General features: G+C 40.0%; 1 protein-coding gene across 2 annotated transcripts; it reads right to left on the reverse strand.

The window, feature by feature from the left end:
- Positions 1-1,924: 1,924 nt before the first annotated feature.
- On the reverse strand, positions 1,925-23,601 carry MED30 (mediator complex subunit 30). 2 transcript variants are annotated; one of them, XM_063422474.1, is made up of 5 exons: positions 23,479-23,601; positions 22,760-22,964; positions 21,770-21,928; positions 18,612-18,722; positions 1,925-5,321 (listed from the first exon to the last, which is right to left on the reverse strand). In XM_063422474.1, the coding sequence occupies exons 2-5, from the start codon at positions 22,931-22,933 to the stop codon at positions 5,226-5,228; spliced, it is 540 nt and encodes a 179-aa protein (XP_063278544.1). In that variant the 5' UTR covers positions 22,934-22,964; positions 23,479-23,601; the 3' UTR covers positions 1,925-5,225. The 2 variants fall into 2 exon arrangements, with proteins under 2 accessions (XP_063278544.1, XP_063278638.1); XM_063422568.1 differs by having other exon boundaries at positions 23,458-23,575.
- Positions 23,602-27,577: the final 3,976 nt, after the last annotated feature.

The following is a 27,577-nucleotide window of genomic DNA, read 5'->3' on the forward strand; positions in this document are numbered from 1 at the left end:
CATTCTGGAACACTGCTCTGTAGCTTTGTAGTAGGTGCAGTCAGCTGCAAATGAGAGCCCAAGGGGCCAAGGAAGGCCTAAGCACATCAGGTCTCTCACAGGATTTCAGCAGAAAAATCAGTTTCTACAACTTCAGCAGTGATTATCAGATATCATCAGCTGCTGGGAACATGTGCAGAAGCAGAGCTCCAAGCAACCAGACAGCCTGCAAGTTGAACACGGAGGCATTCAATGAGCTGCGGTGCTCCCGGAGTTAAGGAGACACATGGAAACTTACCTCTGCTTGTTCACCTCCAACACACTGCTGGTCTTTACTGGGCCTAGTCTGGGAAGAAGTGCTAGAAAACACAGATTCTGCTTATCATTAAATTCAATCAATACAAACACTGTTGCAAATGATTCTTCATAGTCTTATTTGTTCTGCAGTGTTGTAACAGATGCCAGAATGTGTCCCTTATGCACGATGAGAAAAAAAAAATCCTTAAAATTTACACAGAAGTTAGACTTAAGAATAGTTTCATTATATTTATTTAGCTCTTACATTCCACTTATCCATTACATTTTATTAAATAACAACTGGCATTGGTACATATTTTCTGTCACTTTAATTAATACCCTGCAATATGTATCAGTCAGCTTGTTCTTTTTACGTATGGAATAACCTTCCAAATGAGGAAAACCCCCTTCCCTTTTAAAGCCCTGATGCTCGAGCACATCAGTCTTCACTACTATAACATAAGGGGAATGAGAAAATTACTCCCTTCCCAATATTTTTGCACTGATGTATTTGTAAGTTCCTTTATAATCCCCCATTTCCTCTGCTAGCATGACACAAACTAATCCATCCTCTGTCAACCCCAGCTGACTCATGGTGTCTTTAGATGTCATTGCACATTTTTTAAAAGTTTTTTTCAACTTCAGGTCTTCAAACCTGCATCTGGAGCTTACTTTTTCCATAGCAGTAGTCAGCTACCCTTCAGCTGAAGTGCTTTTGGCTTGTGCAGCCATCCTGCACACTGATGAAATCTTGGTTCCTATGACCAGAATCCTTATTCTCCTCCCTCTAAATGCATTCTTTAGTGATTAATTTGAGTAGCATTCGTGCACAAGTTCCAGCTTCTCCATCAGTAAGAAATACTACAATCAGAGCAAGGTTTTTTCTTTGTGGGACAAGAATGGTCATGGATTTGGCCTTGCTGCCTCTGTGGAAAACAAGAGGAAAGCTTAGCTCCTTGCATCTTTGCTGAGCAAGGCATAAATCTGCTCTGAACTTTTGTCTTTTTATGTAAGAAAAACCGTGGACCTTTGGATACTGCCTAGGAGGCATCTTCTGTGCTGTGACACTGAACCCACATTCAACATCCATTATTTTGTCTATAAAGGTGTTGGATTAATGGTTGTATTTTGAGAGTGTGTGTTAACTTGGACTATTCCCACAAATATGCTTTAAAGTTTCTACATCATAGCTCTACTCTCCCAAGTTTTATCTGGGCAAAATAAAGCCCCAAGAAATTCAAACCCTCAAATATTTTTATATTCCATGTTCTGGTATTTGCTTTTTGAAGAGTCAGCATGTTTATCCAGCTTCTTCCTTATCAAAAATATAAAAATAGCCACAGAATCATACAGTAATTAAAGTTGGAAAAGACTTTTGTCATCATTGAGTCAAACCATTAGTAAGCAGCTATACTTATTACCAGTAACACGAAAAATACACTCAAAGTGAAGAGGGGGGAATTCCAGAGCCAGTCAGAGCTCTGTGTGTGCAGGAGGGACAGCAAGTCCAGCACTGTTGCAGGCAGCAATTCTGAGAGCCACCAGCCTGGTGAGGAAAGTAGGGAAACGCCAGAAGCATGAAGATAATTTCAATGATATATATAATAATGTAACAGTCAATGATACATAAACCAAACACTGAAACATCTGTGTTTGTATTGCTTTACTGGTATTTGTAAATACTTCATCTGGTATCACTTCATTAACCAGCAGTTAAAGTTCAGTTAGCATTAATAAAATATTAAATTTCAGCACATGTTGATGCCCAGTAGTTCATTCAAGTGTTTCACAGCTGAGGAATCGCCACTTTTCTTAAAACTGTCATCTTCTTGGCCAAATCCTGTACTTATTCATGGATCTGATAGCATTTGAATTATGTTTGCTACCCTTACTTTCATCTGTGTAAGTCAAAGTGTATGGTTTTGGTCCAACACCTTGCACAGTCCTGTTTTGACAGTATTTACTGTGATAATTTACAATTCTGTCTATTTCTGCACTTTGCAATTTAGCTACTGCCCATCTATTCTGGTAGTGGTTTGAAGTGTTTCCCTTCTCTCCGGATGAAAAACTGTAGTACAGACCTTGGCTACTGCTAGTAGCTGCAGAGAGAAAGCTGAATATTTTATCACCCAGACATCTACTTGCAATAGCTGCACTCTTACTCACATTTTAGGTTACTTCTGTACTGTTTGTGTGTAATAAAAAAGTCACCAAACTTTAAACACATTCAGTAAGAAGACCTAGATGCTATATGAGCAGTATAGTGAAGTCTAGACTAATCTCCATTTTCCGTAATTGTTCTAAAAATAGAACAAAAATATAAAGAACTGAGAATTTTACACTCATAATTAAGATGATGGTGCCATTTCAAAATCCACTTCAAATACTTCTTCTAGGCTGCTTGCCTGCTTATGCATGCACTAAACAGAAAGCTGCCACTACAGCTTGCAAATAGAAAAATGCATTTGCATTTTAAACCAACAACAAAGTAAAATCTCTACTTGCAGTCATCTCTTTTTCAAAAGCTTTGCATATGGAATAGTTATGACTCTCACAGCTGCAGAAAAAACTATTATTTCTGACCAGCAAATCTGCCATACTGGTGAATCTAAACAGGGAACAAACAATTCTGCTGCAGCCTTTGCTACAGAGTAAGATATCTACTCTTGCATTTGTGACATGGGAGAAAAGAGAGAGATCTTATTTGTAAAATGTTTTGACATCTAATAACATCTAAGTATTGTCATACATACAGACCACTTTCAATACCAGGTAAACTAATCAAAATCAACATTTTCTAACACTTTGTTTTCAACTATAAGACTGGACATCCATTCATCTGTTAATATTTACAACCTTTAAAAAGAGAAACAAAAGACAACTATATTGTACCTATTTTCAGGGAAAAGTCATATATTGTTAACCAGGTGTGATAAGGTCTATTACCACATCTGTTACCATTTTTACCTCAAGGAATAGATAAATGGGTTGAATTAAAAATCAGAATTAAAGAAATTGATAGAACAACAAAACACCTGTGAGGGTGGTGAGACACTGGACAGGTTCCCCAGCGAAGCTGCAGATGTCCCATCCATGGCAGTGTTCATGGTGAGGCTGGAGGGGGCTCTGAGCAACCCTGTGTGTGGCAGAGGTGCTGGAACAAGACAATCTTCAGGGTCCCTTCCAACATAAACCCTTCTATGACTCTAGAAAATCAGTGTAACATTTCAAAATCCATGAAATCTCAAATCAGTAAGCATTCAGTATCAAACCAACAGACTGCAAAATGACAGCTTTTAAAAGGATACCATTTAACTGGATGCTTCAAGAGGTTCTGAACAAGTCTTTCATACTAAACTACTATGGAGTCTGACTGGGCATGGAAGAAAAGTTAAAAGTGATACACAAGAAGCAACTCAGGAGGATGGTTAGTTTTCAACCTGACAAATACTAAGAGTAAAGTGCCCTATGGATTTATACTGCAACTGTTGTTTTATGTATTTTTTCATCTGGAGAGATACATAGTACACTGGCAGCATCTGTGGATAACAAAAATTTTCAAGATAATTTTCAGGGCAAACAAAAATTGTGATGAGTAAAAAAGTTAGAACAAAGAAAGATGAAGGTTAATGATTAACTCAAAATAATGAACTGCTCATATACTCCAAAGTTTACTAGGAGTGATAGTCATAGGGAAAAGATCAAAGAGGTCTTTATTCAGTGCATTCTGGTAAACCCAAAGTATTCCAGCCATACATAATGCTACAGAAATACACTACTGGTCACAGCTGTTCAGAGCCAGCATGGCTTCATGAGGGGGAAGTCCTGCTTGTTGAACCTGATTTCCTTCTGCAACAGGGTAACCCACCTAGTCGATCCAGGAAAGCCAGCAGATGTAATCTTTTTGGACTTCAGCAAAGCTTTTGGATATTGTCTGTCACAGAAGCCTTCTGGACAAAATGTACAGCACACAGCTGGAGAACTGTGTTACATGATAGGCAACTGGCTGATGGGTTGGGTGCAAAGCATTACAGTGAATGGGGCAATCAGACTGGTGAGTGTCACTTGTGGGGTTCCATGGGGCTCCATCCTTGGCCCTGTGCTCCTCAGCGCAGGACTGGAAGGAATACTGAGTAAGTCTGTTGATTTGACTGAATTGGGAGGAGCTGTCAACGCCCTTGGGGTCAGAAAGACCCTGCAGAGAGACCTCCACAAATTAAAGGGTTGGGCAATCTCCAACTTTCTGACGTTTAACAAAGGCCAGACTGGATTCTGCACCTGGGATGGGGCAGCCCTGGCTGTGTGTACTGACTGGGGAATGAGAGGCTGCAGAGCAGCACTGTGGAAAAGGACCTGGTCAATGGCAAGTTGAACATGATCCAGCAGTGCCCTGGCAGCCAGGAAGGCAACCCTGTCCTGGGGGGCATCAGGCGCAGCATCGCCAGCCAGGCAAGGGAGGGGATTGTCCTGCTCTGCTCTGCTCTGCACTGCATATAATATATAAAATACTGCAGACCGAATTGCAGTACCTGACGGCTGATTTCAGCTCTCTAGCTTACTGGAGCAACTTTCCTGTCTGTAAAGGCTATTTGCATTGTAGAATGGCATATAAACATATGTTTTTATAATTTGTTATTGTATTATAAAGAAAATCCAGAAACACTTTATTTATAAAACTCCCAATCTGCATAGCAATCCAAACTTCTACTGTAAATTACTGAGGCTGTACAGCAGAATCACACAAGTAAAACCCCTAGGATGAATCTTCTATAAAAACAAACCCGACACCATTTACATTACTACAAAATGACCCAACATTTTAATCTTGAAGATGCTTCGAACATTACTGCAATGTAATTGTGGAAAAAACATGTTGCTTCTTAGAAGGAAGTGAAGTACATCCGAACAGATTTGTATCTTCTTCTGTTACAAAGTTTGATTTTCCTTGTTCAGTTCCTCATTGCCAACATGGCATTTATGTCCCAAATAAGATTTCGTAACTGATCCATGATCTGCTTCAGCTGCTGATTTTTCTGTTTCAGTTTCTGTGGGAAGAGTTTATTAGAAGTTTATTTTGTGATCAGTTCAAATAGTGCACTCAAAAATTCAACAAAAGTTACAGTGCTATGAAATACTATATGAATCTTTTTCTCAGTTGTCAGTGAGATAATACATCCCTTTTAAAGCCTATCCTAAAAATACAAGAAAGCCTCAAAAGTTAAGGACCATTGCTAGAGGGGGAATGCTGCTTCATTTCACAGCAGCCTTTTATCAAAACACCTGACACCTTCAAAAGGTGGAAGTTTGCGGGCATCAGTCATCACTTTGAAAAGTCTAAAATAGAGCAATCTAAGCTGGAAGAAAGAACTTGGGGAGCAGGTAAATTTATGTGAATATGTGTTTTATAAATTTGGTTTAGAGAAAAATGAGGCATTAACATTACAAGTTTGAACAAAGCACAGAGGTGAAACAAATCAAGACCTTCTGTGATGTAGGTCAATTGTGATGCATTAAGACCCCTGTCTTGAAAAAGGTTTTCCCAAGCATGCTGGATTCTTTAAAATTATATATTTGTTTTTACAAACTGCAGAAGGATCTGGAGGAACAGGAGAACAGCAAACTAGCTTTTATTTGGTTGTATAGCTAAAATTTAAAAATCATGTCTCTACAGAATAAAGATCAGGGCATCAAGACATCACACAATTTCCCTAACCTTTCATGTTTCACAATAATACCCATCTTTATTGTCTCATTTATTCATTTTCCTGCTCAAAACAAAGCTGTTGAGAAGTTAGGTTGTTGTCAACAGTACACAGTTTGTCCTTCATTTCATTCTGATTTGGTAAGATGTCAGCCTTCCAACATTAGAGATCAAACTACTTATTCATTAGGGAAGTCTGGAGTTCCAAGTAAAGTGAAAGCACAGGAAAGACTTGCTTCCATCAAAACAGAACAGAACGTTTCAGGTTTGATGCAACTTTGTTATTTGCACTACACAAAAGGCAATACCTTAAAAGCACAACTCAAATCAGTAATACAACTGAAGTTACTGTAACAGAGAGAAAACAAAGCAATATCCTGAAACTTACTCGCCTGAATTTTGATGCAGTCAACAGAATAATATTTATAAATTGTCAGCAGGTGAGCTGGGAAAGAAGTCCAGAGGATAAAAAAAAAAAAAAAAAAAAAAAAAGGAAGCCTATTCACTTCAGGCCTGTAAAAACAGTCTGAAGTAATATGGTCATTAGGCTTCAATTACATGGGGAACATAGTAAGGGAAATACTCCTGAATACAGACTTTTGTGGGACACTGGAAGAGACAACACTCAGATCTAGACTCCCAAGAATGATACAAAAACACATGCAGGATAGTTCATGTGCACTAACATGGAAGTCCTAACCAAGCATTTGACAGGCTAAAAAGTGTTTTAAAGGTAAATATGTGCATTTATTTAATGCTTCTTTTTTTTTTCTATCTGCTGATCCAAGACTTCACAATGTACAGAGATTCAGCTCCTAACTAAAGACAAGAGAGAAAGCTAAGAAGGGTGTAGTTATCAAAGCACTGAAATGACAGAATTGTAAGGGTCTTCCTACCAAAGGTCCTAAGTACAAGATCTTGATGCTTCAGAAAGCACAAGAGGGATGAAATAAACAACCATGTTCATACCTGTGGTTATTTTTAAACATAATTCTGTTTGCCATCCTCAACATTCAGTCCTAGAGAAATCAGTGACTGTTACATCAAAATCAGTAGTTCAATGAAAGCTCTAACTCCATCATATTGAGACCACACCATTTCAAGGCATTTCAAAACCTTCATCAGTGGAAATGAAGGCTGAACAGTTGGTGATGGTAATTAAAGTCACAGACAGAAGTAATAACCATTGATCTCTGAGCAGACTGTTTCTCTCTCCATCCATGTCTAACTGTAGTGTTAAATACTCTTACTCACATGAACTTTGTGTAAGTTATGCCCGAAAAACTCATTCTCTAATACTGTTTTCCTTTCTTGTGAAAGTATTATTACACTGTAAATTGTTTGATCTTTATTTGATGCAAGACAGAGGAACCTTCAGACTGGATTTCATCTGTTCTCAAAGCATCTGTAAGGACGAGAAGTACAAATTTGTTTATTTATCTGAAGATAATCTTAGTGAAGATTATCTTTAGTGAAGAGCTAATTTCTTAGCTCTTCTACTTTTTCTGGAGCCAGAAAAAACATCTAAGATGAAGCACCATTCCTGGGTTGCTAGGCTGTTGAAAGAATAAAGAGAGGAGGAAAAAAATCCACTTCAGAGAGCACAGTGTCCTAATTGAAATGCATACAGTGATCTTTGTTACTGATCTTTGACAGGCAGTGGTCCACACCACAAAGTACTACATAATTAATATGTTCTGCACCACTGGAAGTGCTGGCCTCTGCTTAAGACTTTGCTGAGCCAGTAAGAACATCTCAACTCAAGTCTAACCTTGAAAAGATAGGTGAAATGGCCTTCTTGGGAAATGGGCAAAATCTTTAAGCAGCTTCTGCAGAAGTGACAGATTTTCATTTGAACAGATTGCTTGCAAGTTGTCTCCCACTCTTTCCTCCTTCTGTTGAAATGACTTAGTTGAACTCTAGACTGCTTCTCGGGATTAACAAGATGTTGTATGAAACAAGAAAAAGTACTTCATCCTACATACATGCTACAGCTTCTGACTTTTATCTGTTTTAAGATGGTACAGGAAAATTCTATGAGGCAGTTTATAATGAGTTTAAGAGACCTAAATTCAAATTATATCTGTGAGGCCTGTTTCTGTTACTCCCTCTCTGTCAGAAAAGTGATCTGACTGAAAACCTACCCTAGGGGGTCTTCATTTGTGATATTAATTTTCAATGGGGCCCATTTTGACTGACCTTGGGAGCATTATAGCCTTTGTGATGGAGTTGGCAAGCACTGCACCTTCCAGTAACCAAAAAGTCCTTAGTTGGCTTAGGTCAGGTCATTTATGAAAACATTTACTGACGCACAAAACCCACATAAATGAAATGAAGAGGGAGAACCATAACATACATCCAGAAAATGAAAAGGAACAAAAGCTGCCATAAGGAACCTGCCATGTTTCATAAAGATTTGAATTCAGCAGGACACAGTAATTTCAACTTTGAAATAAATTTTTTACTAGAAGCTATTCTTGCTTCACTTGCATTTCATTAGAAATCAGTGCTGCTAGACCAATTCACAACTTACAGAGATGTATCAGAACCTCCTTTTACACAGTGCTCGTCTCTCTCCTCATTTTCAGTTCATGTATCCTTCAAATTTTAAAACTAAAACAACACTGTGAGTCATTATGCTGCACTCAATCCATTTGTTAGAAATCCCTTCTTCAGGAAAAAATGTAAACCTGTGGAAGAGTAAGATCATACTCCAAGTGGTACTTGGAAAAAACATCAACAGTACTTGTCTAAGTTGTACAGGCTCTCCTCCTGATTAAGGAAAAAAGCAAGCAAAGATCTGTCCCCATCTTGAAAATCTTGTATTGAAGACCATTCTCCTGAATGCTGTGCCAGCTATGGTTTTTACCTGCTCCATTCATCTACAGCAGTACAGGCCAGAAGGACATCTCAGTGTCTCGGTGTAACATTAAATATTAATAACCAGAGTACCTTTACTTGCATAAATCTTAGCAAAATAAAAAAAAAATGTTTACTTTGTTGAGTAAGACTCTACTACAGAGAACTTGCACCACGTTCTTTCCCAGGGGTATAGAATCATGGAACAGTTTGGGTTGGAAGGGACCTTCCTGAAAGGTCATCTAGTCCAACCCTGCAATGAGCAGGGACATCTTTAACTAAATCAGGTTGCTTAGAGCCCAGTTGAGCCTGGCTGTGAATGTTCCCAGGGATGGGGCATCTACCACCTCTCAGGACAACTATTTCATCACCCTCAGCCTAAAAATTTCTTTCTTATATTTCATCTAAATTGGCCTTCTTTTAGTTTAAAGTCATTGCCCCTTACCTTATCACAACAGGCCCTGCTAAAAAGTTTGTTCCCATCTTTCTTATAAGCCCCATTTACATACTGAAAAGCTGTTGTAAGATCTCCCTGGTGTCTTCTCTCCTTCAGACTGAACAGCCTCAACTCTCAGCCCTTCCTCACAGGAGAAGTGTTCCATCCTGCTGATAATTTTTGTAGCCCTCCTCTGAACCCATTCCAATAGATCCATGTCTTTCCTGTGCTGAGGAGCCTAGGGGTGGGCACAATACTCCCGTTACTCTTTCTGACCATTGCACTGCTGTGGGAAGTGATTCTTGAAAGCTTTGAGAAGGTGACCGTGGCCTCCATGTTTCCAGGTAAGTCAAGCCCAAGAATTTCCACAGAAACATATTTGTAATAGGAAGGTGACATTTATACCATTCTTTTTTAAAATTAATCCTTCATAATGAAATCTCTGAAGTATGAAGGTGGAAAAAACTGATCTTTTCTTTTTTCCTTTGGTAGTCAAGAGACTATTACAAAGTTATATACATATACCATATGTTATATGCACATAGCTGGAAAAAATATGATGGAAAAAGTGCCCTCAACACTTTGCTTGAACTCTCTTAAAGCTGCCAAGTGGTGTCTTAACTTACGGCTGCTCAACTGATAGCAAGGCTCATTTTCCATCACACTAAATTCATGTATCAATCTATTTATAGCTTTTTCCAAAGGGATAAAAATTATTCGTTACTAATACAGTAACTGCTGTGCAATTAAACATTAACACAGTCACTGTCCAGCATCTACAGCTTTTCCTGATGTCATCCACAGGCATGACTGTTCTCACTTGGAAGAAAGGAGAAACTGAGTTTTCTGCCTTGCACCTCCCCTGACAGCGGAAAGGAAAACTGCTCCCTCTGCATGTGTAACCTGTGTTCCTGAAACAAACAGATGCATCAGCAACAGCCTGTGCCCTGATGCAAGTTCAATACTTTTCACCTACTGACCCAGACAGGGTTGTATTTATCCACCGATCTGTTGTTCTGAGAGGAATAAGCACCTTCCTTCAAATAGATGGATGTTTGCTTCATACCAATTATTTATCATTCTACAATGAGGTCCAAGGTCTTATTTACTGAGTACCATCTAAGCTCTGTAGCTTGTAGTGGAATTATTCATTCCCCAAGGTGCTTCACCACCACACTTCTCAGTGTTACATCCCCATTCTTAATATGAAAATCCCACAGATCTATGATCCTCAGTTACAGATGGCAAACTCAGTCACATGAACACTGCAGATAAAACTGCAGTGCTGCCAACTTTGTCCAAAGACATTTAAGATTCATGTTCATCTCTCAGCTTCGTATTTTAACAGCTTCCCACATATTCAAAGCCACCATGAGCCATAAGGGGAAGAATGAACAACTACCACAGATAATTTGTGGCAAAGAAAAAAAATTCAGCTCCCAAGAGCTGCCTTAGTTAGTTACTCACTACACACGATAAATCCTTCCTTCTCATTCCCAAATTCCCTGCTTACTCAATAGTCTAATGCCAGTTACGCAATACACAAACCAGGATTTTTATAATCTTATTTACTACAATACTGATTCAATCTAAATAGTCTGATCTGCCACAAAAGCAGAACAGCTCAAAGGACTCTTCCAGAATAGAAAGTGGGAAGGAGGGAAGAGAAACCAGATGTGATAATGCAGTAAGGGTTGTATAATATATAAATCTACATGAGGACAAAGGGGGACAATTGGGATTTTACAGGCAGCTTTATGCTCACCTTTTCCTAATTTTTTTCAACTTTGTAAGGATGGCATGGTTTTTATACAGGATGCAATGTGAAAAATTTTGTGTGCAACATTTTATACAAAACTGAAAAGGAAATAATTTATTATCTGGAATAAAAATACATCTGGAATAAAAATACAAAATAAAAAAAATACAAAAATATACAAAAATAAAAATACAAAATAAAAAAATGCTGAGAAAGCTGGTTTATGACATAACAAGACCACTCTACCTAGTTTTCTGTTGGAGAGGGAGTATATGATCCTGATGAAAAAGGAAACATTTCATCTCATTTGCAAGAAAGACAAGGAGGGGGGTCCAGAAAACTACAAGCTATTCAGCCTAACTCCTGACTCCAGAAAGACTGTGCAGCAAATCCTTCTGTAAAGTCATACCCAGACACATAATGATACTGTAACTGGGAACAGTCATAGTACATTTCCCAAAGATGCCTTGTGCCTGACCAACATGACAGCCTTCTACTGAGAAATGACTGGCTGTGTGGCAAGGGGAGAGCAGGACATTTTCTTCACTTTCATAAAGTAAAACCATTCATTAGTCAGGGTTCAGCCTTTGAACAAATTGGAGAGATGTGGTTTGGATAGGTGAATTACTGGGCTGATGGAAAACTGGCTGGACTATGGGATTCTAAATGCTGGGATCATCAGTACTAAGACCACATGCTAGCTGGTCACTCTTGAAGTTTCTCAGGATTGATATTAAGGTGAATATTCTTAATATCCTCATTAATGACTAACCCACACTTAATGACCTAACCACCTTATTGAAGTTATCAAATTGGTGAACAATGCCAAACTGGGGAAAGTGAAAAATACATCCAGTGGTGGGATGTTGGATTCAGAGGGACCTCAACAGGTGGGAAAGGCAGGTCAACACCTACCTCAGAAACTTCAATTAAAGCAACATCCTACATCTGCACACAGAATAAACTCATACAGCACAGGCAGAAGGCTAATTGAATAGAAATGGAATTTGCAGAAAAGGATCAGAGGTCCTTTTTGATACCTTTTAACAAGTTTAACCTGAGTCATCAGCAGATCTTTTTTGCAACATGGAAGACAAACTGCACTCTGCCCTATATCAGCAAGAATGTACCTCTCAGGTCAGGTGAGTACCTCTCATATTCTACTCTATTTGGCTCTGGACAATGATGTCAAATTTGGGCATCAATACAAAGCTCTATCATACTGGAAAATGCCTAGTGGAAAGCCACCATAACAATTAAAGCTGTGTTTGTACAATCTCAAGCAGAGAAGGCCATAGGGCAGGATCACAGTGCTGCCTTCAGCCACCTAATGAAGTTCACAGAAAAGACAAAGTTGGACTCTTCTTGAAGTATACACAGGAAAAGGATGAGGGAGAGTGAATATACAAGTTATGACAAAGAAAATTCAAACGCAACATTAGGAAAATTTTCACAGTAAAAGTCACCCCTTAAGAAGGGCCCAGAAAAGACAGAATTTCTATCCTTACAGATATTTGAAATACTGGAGCATGGACATGACCTGGAGCAGCTGGATCCAACTTTGCTGGTTGACCCTGTCTTGCACTGGGGGCTGAACCAGATCATCTCCAGACCTCCCACTGAGCCTAAAGTCCTCTGATTCCATCATTGCAGAGTCAGTTTGGGTAGTCAAAAAATCATGGCATTGTTTCCAGTGCAGATTAATCTGCCCAGAAGGTGTCCAAGTAACAAATTCCTCCCCTCTTGCCAAAGTGGTCCTTGGTGCACACCGATATTTTGGATGAAAAAGGACTCTACACATATAAAACTGATTAGGATACATGAAAATAGTGTGAAAGGTAGTTTAAAAGGATTTTAGGTTATCTGCATAGTCCTAAACAGCATCAGCTGCAAGGCACAATGGTTGTGCTATCAAATAAAGCCCAGAGCTAAACTTGTTACAGCTTAAAAGTCTGTCATATTGTTGGGGGTTAGATTTGGGTTTGGTTTTTTTTTTTTTCCTCTTCTCACAGAATTTTTTCCCATAAGTTTCCAAGAAGCCTTAATGACTACTTAGTCAGAACAAAAAGAGTGCTTGAGGGATATAGCAGCACGAAGCTACACCTATTGTTTCTGAGTCCCTGGGAGTGTCCCTCAGAGGGAGAGGGGGAGGCACTCTTGCTCTCAGCGCCGAGGAGGACGGTCAGGCTGCCCTCTGCCTCTGCCTCATCCTGGGAAATCTATCGTCATCTGCTGTGTACCCGGGAATCCTGAACTCGCTTTCTCCAGCCTCTCCCACCACCGCCGCTGCTTCTTCGGACCTTTGAGGCTCTCCTGCTACTCTGTAGCCCTGCCCTGCCCAGCCCTGCCGGGACACCCCTGCTGTTCCAGCTGCCAGCGCAGAGCTCCTCATCTCATCCACCAGCCCGGGACATTCCTTCCTTCCAGTTCGGCCTCTCGGAGTCCTGCAGGGGCACCCAGATCAAACTGCTCTGGGCTTTTGTAAAAGAAAGCCCTCAAGGTTCTTGGTTCTGTTTATTATTGATGCTGTAGTTGTTGTTTGTTTGTCGTTTTGTCATATATACTAGTAAAGAACTGTTATTCCTACCCCCATACCTCTGCCTGAAAACTCCTTTAATCTTCCTTTTAATTGGAGTAATTTGGAGGGAGGGGATTTGAATTCTCCATCTCTAGGGAGGTCCTGCCCCTTCCTAGCAGATATCTGTCTTTCAAACCAAGACACATATAGATTGTCTTTTTCTCTCTTAGCAAGATCATTGTTAAACACTTAACAAACATTAGTTAAGAATATCAAATATGATTGTTTTCTAAAGAGCCACCTGGAATATCCAAATTCTAATTTTTTTTTGTTTTCACACAAATGTACTTACACTATTAATTACGTGAAGGTTTTCCTAAGTGCTTCATTCACACCAGACCTACAGCATGAATGAAACCTAAGCTGTACTTGCTCCGTTTCTAAAAGCCAGCAGTAAAGAAAACAGTTGACAGGGCAGCAAAACAGACTGAATCATTCTCAATTTTTGATATGGTATTTCTGTTTCAAGTTCTGTCAAATGTACTACAGGATCACAGACTGAAGGTGAGCCTGACATCTTGAAAATAGTATTAATGATTCTACACTTAAAAGGTAAAAAACGGAATAGACAGAATATTAAACACTCGAAAAACATGAACAGAAGAGAGGAAATCTTGGTAACATCTTCCACTTGCTGCAAATAGATTGATTTCAATGAAAACTGGATCAAGACATGTACAAGAAGACCAACTCAAATGCTAAACTGATTCTGGAACAGTAATTTATTCCAAAAAAAGTCAATCACCTCAACAATTTACAAGCACAGAAAGCATATACAGATAAAAAAGAATAAGCTACATTTTTGGGAACTGCAGGAGAGAATTGTTTAAGACAAGAGATAGACGTAGTGTCATGGGTTGGCACTGGCCAGATGTTAATGCACCCATGAATATATGTTTTTTCCCTAACAACTACTGTGGGATGTGATCAGGAACAGAGCAGAGCAGGCTTAAATCTTGAAAACAAAACAAAAAAACCCACCAAAACTTCATTACATTACATAAGAACAGAGACAGAAAATCTCTTAAACACACACAGAGACAGAAATAAAAACTTCTCAGAACATTTCTTCTCCCAGTTTCCACCCCCCACACATTACTCTTCACAGACCAAACCTTTGGGTTTTAGATCAAACAATCACCACTCAAAAAAAAAACCAATCTTCAATTCAGCAAGGGAGAGAGGAGTCTCTCTCGCACCACAGACTGTTCCTCAGAAAACACGGGTCCACCCCTTATGTGTTTCCATGTCACCCGTGGCACCGCCCGGAGAAGTCTGCCAGGGTGACACTCTCTTTTTCCCATGTCCAGCGCTCTCACTGCTGTCCATAGGCCAAAGCTGCATACAGGGCTCTTTTAAGGATACTTGCATGCCGAGCTCTCCCCTTTTTACCCAGGGGCCGGGGTTCCAGGAGCAGGTCTGCCCTGAGGGCAGAGGGCGCCACCTCACCCTCCCCCTCTCTTCTCTGCTCGCTCCACTCTTCAAGTGCCAGTCACTGTAACAAAAGCAGGGGCAGCTGTATCCACCCAAAATGCAGTTTATGTTCAAAAGAGACTTAAATTCAGTCTATGGCTGACATTATGCAAGAAAAGTCCAGCTCAGAAAGCTACTCCTCTCATTCTTTGCCCATCGGGTTCCTTCCAATTATGCTTTATCATCTTGGTCCCAGGCCGCTTCCCTCTCTCCGAAACCACCAGTCATGAGAATCAATGTCTAAGAAAAGTTTCTTTCTGCCAAGCAAGGGTTAACAGTTTCTATCTCTGGCAGGGTGCAGGCTGAGGCACTCCCAGGCTCGGCAACCCCCACGTGGCTGGGCATCTTCTCCCGGAGTTTGGGGGGGGAGGGGGGTGAGCACACACAGAAGGCACTTCCACAGTTTTCCACCCCTCCATCCTGGACGGGGCAGCTCAGTTCCAGTCCTGTCCACTCTCTTCTCCCCCCGGGGGCTCTGGCTTACCTGAGCCCGACCATGTGTTTCCCCTCCCCCACCCAGCCTCGTGGCTGGGCAGGGGAAGGAGACCTGAGACCTCTCTCCGCTTAAACCAGAATCCAAAAGAGGCCGAACCCCCTTGGGGTCCTGCTTTTAACTCTTTGTGTCCTCAGAGGCGTGTCCAAACCTCCGAGTGACCAATCCAGGTGCCAGCAGAAAAGCTGATCACTGATTGGCCTGCCCACATCCCCCTGGAAAAACTGACCTCCCCCTGCAACCACGACAGGTAGTCAAGTGTTCAAGAAATGGTTTGTTTTGTAATAATGGTACAAGCTTCTTATTGTGGGCCAAACTCCCTTGTGTGATAAAGCTTAATCGGTTTTATTTAAATCTACAGTTGCTAATTACTACTGAATTGCTAGGACAGAAATTCATTGCCTTGTAAACTAATCTATATTTTAAATTAACAGACAAGTACTTACATAGCCAAGGTCAGCACATTAAACTTTCTGACCTAAAAGGTGACTCTAACATAGCAGAATGACTAAATAAGACCAAACGGTGTCTCAGCAAACCAACACGAAAGGCTCCTGCAGGTTTTAGGAACTCTGAAACATCAACAGGTTCTCCTGCCCCATGAAAGAGAAGGTGAGTACAGAAGTACCTGATGTCCCCTCCTCCTCCACGGAGGATGCTCCCTTCCCAGACACCTGCAGTAGCAAAGCAAAGCTGCTGTTTTTCAAGTCAGTGGCTCATGGAATGAAGGCTTTTTTTGTGTGAGAATATATGATCCACAAGGTTGATAAGAGCTACTACTAGTTTTGGTAGTGCTCCACACTGTGGGGCAGTCAGTGTCTTTGACATACATCCAGAGCCACTAAAGAAATCAGACTGGCTGGGATAACACAGCAAGAAGGGCAAAATTAAGAGATATATCCATGGCAGGTCTAAGAACTAATTCAAATATTACAATACTGTCGAAGTCTTGGGTTATTGCAATACTGATTTTTTGGTATCTTTTGATAACATGCAAGACTGAAAAAAAGAATGCCTATCACAGCAAAAACGATTAGGTGAGAAAAGAACAAGGGGTTGAGGGAAGAAAAGATTTGGTGAAGAATATAAAAAGCTTCTTTAACTATCATGTTGGTTTCCCTGTCACAGCATTTTCATCAACATTTTGTATTACTGAAATTTTCTCAAAATTAATCCACCAAATAGAGTTGGAGGTGGACATTATACACTAGAAAGGACTGAAGAGCTGTCAGGTATGCCAGCTAAGAACCAGAGCAAACCCTCCTTGAACCCAGCAACCAGTATTAGAAATTAGAACAATTATCTGATTCTAGTGATTTTTCTTTGCAAAAAAAAGAACAACAAAAAAGAATATATATTTCTAGTCATAAAAGCATTTCCTAGTCTGTAATGTATCAAAATTTGAACTTTGAAAATGGTAGTAGATGTGCTTTTACAACTGGAGGGAGACAAAACTAAAAATCAGTGAACTTTCAAAGAACAGGAAGTTTAACTTTCTTTTCTTGCAGTTACTAAGTATTTGTCCACAAGAATACCAGAGAAAGTTCAACTATCTTGGGAAGATTTACTGTGGAAAATCTAGAAATTAGGACTAGGCTAATTTCTATAATTATACTATAAAATATAGTTTCTATAATTGTACTATAAAAGTATAAAAACAGGATTTCAGCCTACATTTACGTGAAGATTTCAATGCATTCTTAATTACCAGTTTGCTACCAATGGTCCTGTAACACCATCAACCTTTTTAAGGTTCAGAACTCTTCATAAAAATTTATGAAATTATTTTCACAAGATCACACCAAGGAGGTTTAAAACCATATTAGCATAGAAGTACAACAACAAGGGCAAAACCATGTCTTAGAACTATTAAAACCACTGCAAATGTGGACAGTTAAGCTTATTAATAGTCAAAGATTGCAAATAAATGTGCATAAATTCAAGGTACAACATTACATACAATATAATATATACAACCCTGCTACATCAGCACTGAAGAGAAAGATTACAACAGGAGAGCTGACAACTGCATTTCTCTACATTCACGTAGTCCTCATTTTCTCCTGTACAATAAACATGCATTTTTCTAAATAAACGGGTTATGAAAAATTCAGTACATGGTGATTGTGGAAGACAAATTAAAACATTGGAAGTATTTTAAAAGCTGAAAATCCATCAATTATTCATTCCACAAATAAAAATTTTATTCATTTATTTCTTTTGTTCTGTTTTTTTTGTAGATTATAGCTCCTTTTTACTGAGCATTTGCAGATATTACAGCTATAGAAATATTTAATTAATCTTATCTTTGTACTTTACAGATTGAAGAAACAATGTTCAAAATTGTGGTCTGGTAAAACTATGTATTTTTAGTCTCCATATTACATTAGCTTTTACTACAGCATAATTATTTTTAGATTTGAATCCCTCTTCAGTATTTGTACCCAGTTGCACAATGCCACTCAAACCGAAAATTTAACATTTTAACTCATTTAACATTTATAATTAATAATATGTTTTTTTCTGAATGTGCCAAGATTCAAGAAATGTTCCTCTTTACAAGAGGAACAGTCTTCCTCAAACTGTCAAAATACAGAAGGTAGCCCTGAAAATTCTTTACCAACTCATATAATTGTAATAATATTTACACATCTGGTATTCAATACCAATTATTTTAACACCTAAGGTAAATTCTGAAGATAAATAAGTTCAACGGGCACTTTAACTCAGTTTGTACTGTCAATATCTAGGGGGTACACATAAACTTAACACACTACATTCATAAGAATATATGTCTGCTTTAAAAGGGACACAAGTTAAAATTGTTAGGAAACCTAAACTCTACTGCCAGAGGTACAGCTAAAAAATAGTTGTTTAACTAAAAGGTCAGTACTGCAGTATTTATAAATAAAAAGTATCTATCTCCAGTTTTGATGGTACTCATCACACATTCTAGTACAGCAATCTAGAAATTTAGGCTTTGTAATGTGAAAATGACATTTCTCATTTTATGCAAATTAATTTCAACTTTGTTACCTTATTTACTTCCATGATTTCCCTTCTCTCTTCACTAGCAAAACGAAGCTGACTTGCAGCACCACGATCATCATGCTTGGAGCCATCTTCTTCAACATACGGAATAAGTTGCTGTGAAGACAAGAAACATCAGCTTTAGAGGAAAAAAAAAAAAAAAAGAAAAGAAAAAAAGAAAAAATCAAATCCAGGAAGTACATCTGATACTACCATTTTCTCCACAGGTTCTAACTGCCCAAGAGAAAGTGGAGACAAGCCTGTTTGCCACCTCAAACCTACAGGCCTTGCAATGACCTCAGCTGGTTCTCCAGGAAAACAATGTGCTTCAGAAAGACACAATCCCACACATTACCAAACCTAGACCAAAGAAATTTTATAACTGCAGGCAGAAGCCAGTCTTTCCATTTTAAGATGTTTATCATAGATAACCCTTGTAGTTTTGAATTCTGCAGATTGGGATTTGAAAATTTACTATTCGACACTAAGAAATAAAAACCACTAACATGAAGTTATCATTATGATAAAGCATTCCAGTGATATACTGAACATAAATGTTACTGGCTTTATGTAGCTACTTAGTTAATACTCTAGTTTTGACTTGCTAGAGCCTCTGTTTGGCTACTCTTAAGACTAGGCCCACAGTTCCCTAAAATGAGTTTTTCTGTAAGTATTTCTCACCGTGACCTGCTCAGACACACAGAATCATAGTTTGGTTTAGGCTGTAGAAGACCACAGTGCACGGTCTTTTTTTGTAAGCTTCAACAATGCCAAAATTCCTTGATGCAGAATTTCTTAATGAATACTATTAAATGTTTCTTTCCTAAAAAAAAAAATCAAAAAGAAGCATACTAGATACAAAACAAATACTTGTTCTGTGTCAAAACACTCCCAAGCTGCTAACATTTTCTTAAAAGATAATAGATCCATGAAATCCAGAGCCTGAGATTGTGTCTTCTATCCTGAACTATGCAAAATTACATCAGTGTTTACATCACACTACAGACAAATGGAAGACTAATATTGATAAAAGTGAGGAAGAAGACATAAGTTTAAAAGCCTGGGAGCAAGTTGCTCATCAAGTGCATATTAACTTCTTACTTAGATTGGGGTGTAATATTACAAAGCATTCAGTGCCTTCACCACTCTGATGGAAAGCTTACTTTGATTTAACCCAGTAAAAATATAATTTTCTTCTTCACAAAAATGCTTGCAGTCATTCTTTTTAAGCTTAGCAAAATGGACAAAAGCTACCACATTAAACTGTGCTGTGAAAAAGCACCAAATGTTGACCACTTACTACATTTGCAGACCCTAAAGAGGAAGTAGTGGGGCTGCTATATGCTCTTGGAAAAAACTCTCTCTAATGGAAAAATAAAGTAGCACTCAAAGGAGAACATTTCCTTCAAAAACCTCCCTATCTTTCAGAAAAGGTGATAGAAAAAAACCACAGAAAACAAAAAACAAACCTACAAAGACAAGCAGAACTATACCTAATACACAAAAGAAGCAGGAAATTTAATCTTTGTAGGCAGATGTCCTTCACTTGCTATGTTGGTTAACAGAAAGTTAATAATACCTATTACATATTAGTACACATTAACAAAATGTATTAAAACATTTATATCAATAATAATGGAATAAGCAATACTAGTAGGTATGGATTTCTTTTGACTGTGCAAAAAAAGAGAGTTTTGTTGATATTCTGTAAAGACATGGTTAGAATATTGGCCATTAAATAATACAATTGAGACTATTATTGAACTACTGGAAGAAAAATTTAAGAAAACTGATCCAATGAAAATGGTGTACCACTGTCATTCACTCTAACCAAAAAAACATGAGGAGGCAGGCATCTACTAAGTTCAGAGAAGAAAATACTAGAACATTTTAAAAAAAATAACCCAACTATCAATAAAAAACTCTGCTGTGACTAAGTTATCAGTGAAACCTTGCATTAAAAAAGCCTGAAGTGACTACTTCTCTTCTCTATGGAGATTCCTTTCCATCCTGATAATGGGAAAAAATGTGAAAAGTTACAGAAAAAAACCAACCCAACCCCACATCATTCCATTGATATGGGAAAAAAAGACACATGTAAAGCTTTTAAAGATGGCACAAGTATTTGGTTATTGCACACAAGTCAACACGCTGTGAAAACAAGTTTTATTTTCTTAAATGGAAAAATTAACTTATTCCCTTGCTTGCAGTCAGGTTTCCAGATACATTTCTCTGAAACCCTTGTCAAAACTCAGCAACTGTTAACTGAAATAGTGGTCTAGAATGGACTGTATTGAATGGACTTCTTCATTTCTTTACTCCAGCTAAGAGACTCACACTTCAAATATAATGCCTATATGATTAAAATTCAATGGACAATCAAAAGTCCATTAATAAAGTTGCCTCAGAATCTAGAGATCAGAAATTAAAGAATTTCAAAGTTCTGGTTATTACAGAGCAGAAGCAACTCAGATTGTAACAAAACCTAGGGTTTAAGAGTATTACTAGAATTTAGAAACAACCAATGAGGAAGATGGCATTTAAGACTTTATCAATAACAGCAGTATTATTAAGAAAAACTTTGGCCAATCCTCCTCCCTCGAAGTTTTATATTGTAACTTTTCTATCACCACTGCACATTTAGGTTTGGTTTATACTGGCCAGGAGGTTAGGAATAGCTGAGTGAGAGAACTAAGGAGGCACAGACTATTGGCCAGAGAAAGTAAATAATACTTATCACTCAGGAGTCAGGCTGACAGGTGAGACCTTGAAGCAGACTTTTCCTCACTTTTTCCCACTTATAAAAAATTTGCCCTGATCTCTTTTTTTTCCCTAGGGGAAACAAATTGGCAAATGTACCAAGAAGCCAGAGGAAAAAAGGTTAAATATTGAAATTAAGTTTGCTTTCACAGGATCACAGAATCAATTAGGCTGGAAAAGACCTCTGAGACCAAGTCCAACTTATGACAGAACACCATGTCAACTAGACACTATGTCTCACAATCTTTCAACAAGCTCTAATTAATAAACAGAATTCAGTCCACTGAATAATTCCAGTATCATTAAAAGTTGTTATGAGTCTTCTGCAACTGGGGAAGATAGATGATTTGCTATCCAGAGTGGTTATTCTGATTTGCAATTTATACATAAATAAAGATACTTACTTCTATGGGAACAGGATCGAGCCCAGCACAGTTTTCATTACATTTGTCATAGACTAATCTCAGTTTTCTGAAGAGTATTGATAGCTGACGGAGATGTTCCTGCAGCTTTGCCAGTCTGTCTTGATATGTTGCAGTATGGTAAGTAACACCATTTGGTAACTTAGAGAACCAAAACATTAAAAATATTACAGTAAAGTTTCTGTCATGTGAAATAAATAAAGATATCAGATAGGTTTTTGTATATTTTAGAATAAGACAATCACACTTTCCCATAGCAATCACTAAAATTTTTATTTTCTTTACTAGCAAAATTATGTATTTTATATACTCAATCACTGCTATCAAACACCCTCATGTATTCTACATTTTGGTCATTGTCAATCTCTCTGAATTTTCAGTGAGTGTCTTCACAATGCTTAAATATGTGACAAGCTGAGATTTTGAATCTCAACCCCAGGCCACTCAATTCACTGACACAAGAGTCATGAAAATACAGAAGGAGTGGGAGTGATTATTTAACTTGTACTCTCCTCAGAGAAAACACAACAGACTTCTGTATGTTTTCTCAGTAAGCAGACACAAATAAGGATTATGTTGTTTTTCCTAACAAAAAAAAAGTTTTAGGGGGAAAATATTACAGAAAAAGATCAATGAAAATTCCTCTAAATTTACTCCTCATATGTTAACATAAACAGAGAAACATAACCAATATATGAACAGGCTCCACTATACATAAAACACAGTTACTAAGCATAGAGGTTTTTTTATTGTGGGGGCAATGACAATTCAGCATTTCCATTTTCACTTAATGTACAGGACGAAGCAAATATATTAAAAGTAGTAGTCACTTCTTCAATCAATCCTTCTTTTCAGAGCACTTTGATCAAGTTTTCTAAACATCCTAAGGTGTCTCCTGAGTCTATATATACCGGCAGTCGGTGACAAAAACATGGCAAGTTGAGTGTATAAAAATAAACAGTTGTTTCTCACCTGCATGTTCCTCAGTAACTGGAAGATTTCCATGGTTCGAAACACAATGTCCTGCACGGTCTCCTGGCCGATGCGGCAGAGGGAAGCCGTGTTCACCTCCCGGGCAGCCTGAGCCTGCGTCCCGGAGAAGGCGCCCGGCGGCATGCCCGCCCCGGCCAGGGGAGGGGTCGACATCTCCAGGCGTGGACCAGTCACACTGGGGAAGCTGCACGGAGAAGTGATGATGGAACGGTCAAATACTCGTTTGACTCTATCCTAGCAAACTTCTGCACCGTGGCTACCCCACTCCTTTTCTCCGTACGCGGCTCTGTCCAACAGATGAGGTCGGCTCAGCGCAGCACCCCTCGGTCCGGACACCGCTCCCTGACCCAGCGCAGCTCTGCCGGGCAGTGGAACTGGGGGTACCCCTCACTACCTCCATCCCCTCAGAGCGGTCACTGGGCGCGCCCCTGCCCCGATCCGTCCCAAGGGGAACACGACAGAGGTTTTTACCCAGCTCCAGCACGCAGAACCGCAGTCCTGGACTCTGGGACAGGTATTTGCCCGACCATTCCTCCCTCCGCTGACCCACCCGCTCCCGGGGCGAAGCGGTGCCCCGGCCTCGCAGCCTCCCCCGGGCCCGCGCTCCCGCCCGGGCCCGGCCCCGCTCCGCGCTGCAGGTGCCCCCGGCCGCACTCAGGGGGCCCCGCCGCACTCACGGTGCCCCCGCCGCCACTCACGGGGCACTCAGAGGGTCCCGGCGCACTCCCGGCGCACTCCCGTTGCCCCGGACACCGCGGGCGGAAACACGGAAGCACTTCCCGGCGCCGTCACAGCCGGCGGGGCGGGAGCGGCGGGCGGGGCCGGGGCTCTGCCGGCCTGGGGCCGCCCCTGTTCCGCCGCGCTCCGTGGAACGTCTCGCTGGGCAGCCAGGGCGGTCTCATGGCTTGCTGAATCCAATGCGGGTTTGCGGCCAGGTGAGGCAACGTGCGGCCTCTTGAGGTTGAAAAGTTTGGTCAGAATCCCCGGGCATATTCACACGTTCCCACCACCCCTCTGTCAAATCATAGAACCATTGGACACTTTGGGTTGGAAGTGACCTTAAAGGTCATTTATTTCCAACTCCCTTGCCACGGGCAGGGACACCTTCCACTAGACCAGGTTGCTCAGAGCTCCATCCAGCCTGGCCTTGAACAGACAGGGATGGGGCAGCCCCAGTTTATTATGATAACCTATTCCAGTGGACCACCACCCTCACAGTGAAGGATTTCTTCCTAACACCGAAATCTACTGTTCTTTTCAGTGTGAAGCCATTCACTTTCTTACCGCTACAGTTCAGGATGAGGAGTCCAGGCCTTTGTTGCAGGCCCCTTCGCATACTGGAAGGTTGCTATGAGGTCTCCTCTCCTCTAGGCTGAACAGCCCCAACCTCTCAGCCTGTCTTTGTGGGAGAGATGCTCTAGTCCCAGTCACACTGATAAATGGCTGAATATCTGTTTTGTTGGATAAGCATGTATTGTCATTTTAAAACCTGCATTAATTTCATAGCTTTATCCTGCATAGATGTATTATTGCCACTACCGAAAAGTCTTAACACTTACTTGGGCTTCCCTGGTCACAAGGTCACAGTCACAGTATTTGCATGGATATAAAAAAGTTCTGAGTGCTTGTACCACACTAATATAATTGAGGCATTTTTGAAGTACAGACAAGGCCTCCTATGTGAGGGAGAGGGAACACCCTCAAAAAGAAATCAGGGAGGTTCTGTGAGGCCTGACAGATACGAACTGTTTCTACAGTAGCTCTTGCTTAACAAATTTTTTTTTCATATGCAAAAATCAGTAAGTACTAAAGTTTCTCTCTCTTTTCCTATTGACATCGTATCTAGGATGGTATTTGAGTGATTGTGGTAATAAGTATCTAAATAGGCAGAAGAAGACATTTATATACCTGCAACTACTAATGAATGCTTAGTACAGTAAAGGTAGTCGTGCTGTATTAAAACTGATGTTACAAATGATCTTTTGTGTAAAATGTTTTGCATTTGTAATGCTGTAAAAATAAATCAGAAGTTTGATGTGTGGTATACACAGACTTGTTAAAGAAAGAAGAAAGCAGTCAAGGGACATTCAGGAACAGAACCATATAAACTTGCTGTCAGAAGCATTTTCTTCATAAAACATTTTTTACCTCAGAAATAGACTACTGAGGGGAAAGAGCACCTCCTGTCCTAAACTGGAGCTTTTTGCTGCCTAGCTAAGTTGTCCCTAGCACTCTGCCTTACTTAAGGTGCAATAAGTAAGTAACTATATTTTAGCAAAGATCCTAGCATAAAGGATACAAAAGTGGTTTCTTAAGCAGAGAGGAAAGAATGGTGTATAAAAATAAGAGGAGGATATTTTCAGAAAGCAAAAGAACATCCCATGGTGTCTAGCTAGACAATGCTTGGAAAGAGCAGCCTCTGGAGAACTTCAAAAGGCTTGTTTAAAGGCTTGCTTCTCATTTCACTACACTACACTAAGAAAATGATACAAGAACTGTTCAAGTGTTGAGCAAAAAGAATAATGTTCTCATATTCTGACTGCATGCCCAGGAGCTCTGTTCACAGTGCTTTACTTGCTGCCTCAAATCCGCTGGCATAAGAGTAATGAGGGATTCAGACCACCTACCGTTCCACCAGACAGACTCCATATAGGGTCATATCCTGCAGGATGGGGCTGCCACATACAGTAGCAGTTGAAATACAGAGCCAAGGCTGCATGTGGAAAGTGCTGGAGAATGTTGCTAGGAGGCCTAATATTCTTCATTGCCCGTCTGTGCAACCGTCTGAATCTGGGATTTCATTCCCAGACAAAGGAACCTTCTTTTAGATAAGAATGTTTTCCTGGTCAAAAGAAATAAAGACAAATTTGTCTTTAAAAGCAATCTATTAAGCAACCCTTCTCTGACTTCACTTTGGGCCAAGTGCTTTCATCTGGAAGGTGTCCAAATCAGAGATCATCTTTCATATCCATTTCAGTTTCTGTGGCATCAGTTCAAACCAGTGTCTTAGGCTTCTCCTGCCTTTGTTGTTGGGTTGTAGAAAAGCTACAAAAAACCTAACAAAGAGCCTATGTCTGCATGTAATATTTTAGTCCAATCAACTTTAATCCACATTTGAAATTAGGACTTTTTAAAGAGTAACTACTTCAGTGATTATAATTTTCACCATAATAATGGCTTATGATTTTTTTTGTAATTTACAATATTCTCACTCATATACCCTGAGCAACTCCAAAGATGGTTTTGTTGTGCTCTGTAAGGAGAGTAAAAATCCTCAGAAGTGAGGGAAGATGATAATTGTTGCTTTTGTTCAAATAATTTTCTCTAAATCAGTTGATATGCTTGCAGGCAGTATGAATCATTCTGTTTAAAAATAAACAGAACTGGTGAAATTCCTGGATTATCATCGGTTTTCCTCTAATAAAGAAGAGTTTACTCCCTCACAAGTTTCCTCACACTACTCCTTAAGCAGTAGTGCTTTGTTACTGCCCTGAGGATGACAGATGGGCTTAGGGGAAATGTGTTAACCACGGAAGGACTTTCATTCTCCACCCTGTCCCATTCAGTGTTTATGTGTTCATTCAGGGAGAAATAACGGAACTTTGTGGAACCTTTGCCAACAATAAACAGACACGGCACAGTTTTACTGTTACCAAGCTCTGGTAGATAACAGCATGGCACATAACTTTTTTAGTATGTGGCCAACACTTAAGGTAGTGGAGTTTAATTCAGCAGAGATTATATTTATATACCAGAGGAAACAGTTAATGGCTGTGATTAGGTGAGGAGGACTGGGTGTTTGGGGAGTTCTTTTGTGTGATGGGGGAGGTTTCGGAATGGTGTTTTCCACATCCAGGGAGGTATTTTCATGAACTATGAAAGCATCCATTTAGAGGGGAGCAGGGCCATCTGTGGTAGTGCTATATAGGATGAGATACATTAGACAGGATCAGAGCCCAAAGCATCCAAGCAGAGAGCAATACTCCATGCCCTTGCTCAGTAGGGGGTGAACACAGCTGTTTTCTGGACCAAGGAAAAGCTGGAGTTGAGCAATTAAGACCCCTCTGCCTTTACAGGATTCTCTTGCACAGCCTTTGGTGCTGTAGGTGATAAAAGGACAGCAAGGAGAGCAAGATGGAAGGAGCTCAGCCTTGCTGCTTGCCTCTTGCTTCTCTCATCTGTGTATCCATAAGCAAACCTGTCAATAAGTTGTATGTGTTAATGGCACAGTCTGCTGGGGCACAGAGAAGCAGGGTCATGCCTGCTGGGTATTCATACAGATAGTAACCAACTTCAGTGGTTTGCCACAGCCCAACCTCACAATGTTCACAGAGTGGTCAGTAAAAATGATCAGAAAACTACCCATTTCAAAATGGTTTTATGTGATGGAGTGGCTGCCAGGTGCCCACCACACCACTCCATCATCACACTCCCTCACTCTCCCCCTCTCCCTCCTCCGCAGTACAGGGGGAGAAACCAGGATGAAACCTCATGGGTTGAGATCTGCATGTGGAAGCACAGTCCTCCTGCAGACTGACACAAGTGGCACTGCAACAGTTTAGACACTGTTGGGACTCAAATTGTCTCCATAAGCCAGGGTCGGTGTGTGGGTTACTGTAATTACTATATGGGTTTACTACTTCCCACAGGAAAAAACAAGCATTACCAGAATAGAAGTCAGGTGCAGTGTGACAGTCCAGCCTACATGATGTGACTTCGTGGTTCTCACTATGCAGTGGGTCCCACATATGCTTTTTTGATCTTGACAGGCATGTTGTATCATCAGTTCTCTACTTC

The sequence above is a fragment of the Prinia subflava genome, chromosome 1, assembly GCF_021018805.1.
Source record: "Prinia subflava isolate CZ2003 ecotype Zambia chromosome 1, Cam_Psub_1.2, whole genome shotgun sequence".
NCBI lineage: Eukaryota > Metazoa > Chordata > Aves > Passeriformes > Cisticolidae > Prinia > Prinia subflava.